This window comes from Bison bison, unplaced genomic scaffold (assembly GCF_000754665.1).
Source record: "Bison bison bison isolate TAMUID 2011002044 unplaced genomic scaffold, Bison_UMD1.0 scf7180017852444, whole genome shotgun sequence".
Lineage (NCBI taxonomy): Eukaryota > Metazoa > Chordata > Mammalia > Artiodactyla > Bovidae > Bison > Bison bison.
In genome coordinates, this window is record NW_011483017.1 from 221278 (window position 1) to 223397 (window position 2120).

The following is a 2120-nucleotide window of genomic DNA, read 5'->3' on the forward strand; positions in this document are numbered from 1 at the left end:
CCCCCCCACCCCCTTACAAGGTTTGTGGCCCTGAAACGGGCTCTGAGACGGGGTTCTGCTGGGGGACCCCCGGAGGAGGGCACTTCTGGTCCGCAGCCTGTCAGGGGCTGTGTTTACTTGGCCACAAGCGGAAGCGGCCCTGCCCCTCTGTCCCACCCCCACACCCCACTCCCCAGGGCGGTGAGCCTGTGAGTAGACCCTTGCCCTTCCATTTACTGAGCCTGGGGCAGCCTCTCCCGACCTCCCATCAGTGCCTGGGAGGAGGGGAAGTGGCCCTGGGTGGTCCTAGCCTCCTGCCAAGGTTAATAATGCAGACCTGGGCCTCATTATTTCTTGGGCTCCAAAATCACTGCAGATGGTGACTGTGGCCATGAAACTAAAAGACACTTGCTCCTTGGAAGAAAAACTATGACAAACCTAGACAGCATATTAAAAAGCAGAGACATCACTTTGCCGACAAAGACCTGTCTAGTCAAAGCTACGGTTTTTCCAGTGGTCATGTACAAATGTAAGAGTTGGACCATAAGGAAAGTTGAGCCCTGAAGAATTGATGCTTTTGAACTGTGGTGTTGGAGAAGACTCTTGAGAGCCCCTCGGACTGCAAGGAGTCCAACCAGTCCATCCTAAAGGAAATCAGTCCTGAATGTTCATTGGAAAGACTGATGCTGAAGTTGAAGCTCCAATACTTTGGCCACCTCATGTGAAGAGCTGACTCATTGGAAAAGACCCTGATGCTGGGAAAGATTGGGGGCAGGAGGAGAAGGGGACAACAGAGGATGAGATGGTTGGATGGTATCACCTACTCAATGGACATGGGTTTGAGCAGTCTCCGGGAGTTGGTGTTGGACAGGGAGGCCTGGCGTGCTGCAGTCCATGGGGTTGCAAAGAGTCGGACACGACCGAGCGACTGAACTGAACTGAACTGGGGCTTCAGGCTGCTGACCCTTCCCCTCTGGAGATGGAGTCGGAACCTTCCCAGCGGGATACGTAATTGTGTCTGACCTCCCTGCATCTGAGTTCAGCTGGTGATTCAGACAGTAAAGAATCTGCCTGCTATCCATGAGATCCCTGGGTCTGACTCCTGGAATGACAACCCACTCCAGTATTCTTGCTTGGAGAATTCCATGGACAAGGAGCCTGGTGGGCTACAGTCCGTGGGGTTCCAAAGAGTCGGACATGACTGAGCAGCTAACGCTGTCCCCTGCATCCAGGGTGGAGCACAGGGGGCTGGGCCCGAGGCTCGCGACTCCAGGTGCCCCCGTGTGATAGGGTCTGTGAGGACGTGTTCCTGGCCCCAGCCCCCGACTGGACGGCAGAGCTCTGTGCGGTGGCGTGGACCTGGGCCTGCTCCACAGAGGCCTGCAGGAGCTGGACGCCGGTGGCGCCCTGGGGTGCCGGCTGTCTGCAGCGGGGGCCACGGGCACTTGGTCCCCACTGTCTCCGGTATCACCCTCGGGCTGGGCCCGGTGGCAGCAACCCTGAGGATACTGGAGCTGGGATGGGAGGGTCAGGACTTTATTTCTCAGGGCAGACAGAGCTCAAGTAAGGTGCCTCAGATGGCCTTTCCCAATGGTGTGTCTTTGGGATTTACAGGAGAACGAGGTTTGCCTGGAGTCCCTGGGAAGGCAGGGCCGGCTAGACCCAAAGGAAGCACAGGTGATGAAGAGCTGCAACCCCCAGCAGGACCTTGGGGCCTGTCTACAGAGCCGGAGAGTCAGACCGAGAAGGGCGGGGAGGCGGAGAGAGGGGGGAGAGACAGAGCGGGAGGGCGGCGCGAGAGACACGGCCTGTCTTACCGCCCGCGTCCTGAGAGCCTCGAGGCGGCGCGTGAACAGGCCCAGGGGCCTGGGTCCCCAGCAGCCTGCTGTGACCCAGGGAAGGATCCCAGGCCTCACGTCCCCAGCCGCCCACCCGCTCCACCAAGACCCAGGCATCTGAAAGCCGTGTGAGCGTGGAGCATGCGTGAGGCTGAGCCACCCCCCGAAGAACTGAGCCTGGGGTGGCTTCCAGAGCAGAGGGTCGCTGTCCACCGACAGGCATCCTCTGCATCCCCTGTCTCTCCCCAGGAGCCCAAGGGGAGAAGGGTGCACGTGGAGAGAAAGGTGAGCCCCACGTGCACC

General features: G+C 59.3%; 1 protein-coding gene across 1 annotated transcript in view; it reads left to right on the plus strand.

The window, feature by feature from the left end:
- FCN1 (ficolin (collagen/fibrinogen domain containing) 1) overlaps positions 1 to 2120 on the plus strand; it is an 8923-nt gene that overhangs the window by 2119 nt on the left and 4684 nt on the right. Inside the window, exons 3-4 of the mRNA XM_010852701.1 lie at positions 1594 to 1656; positions 2067 to 2102. Coding sequence (XP_010851003.1) covers positions 1594 to 1656; positions 2067 to 2102 — 99 coding nt within the window. The remainder of the gene's footprint in view (positions 1 to 1593; positions 1657 to 2066; positions 2103 to 2120) is intronic.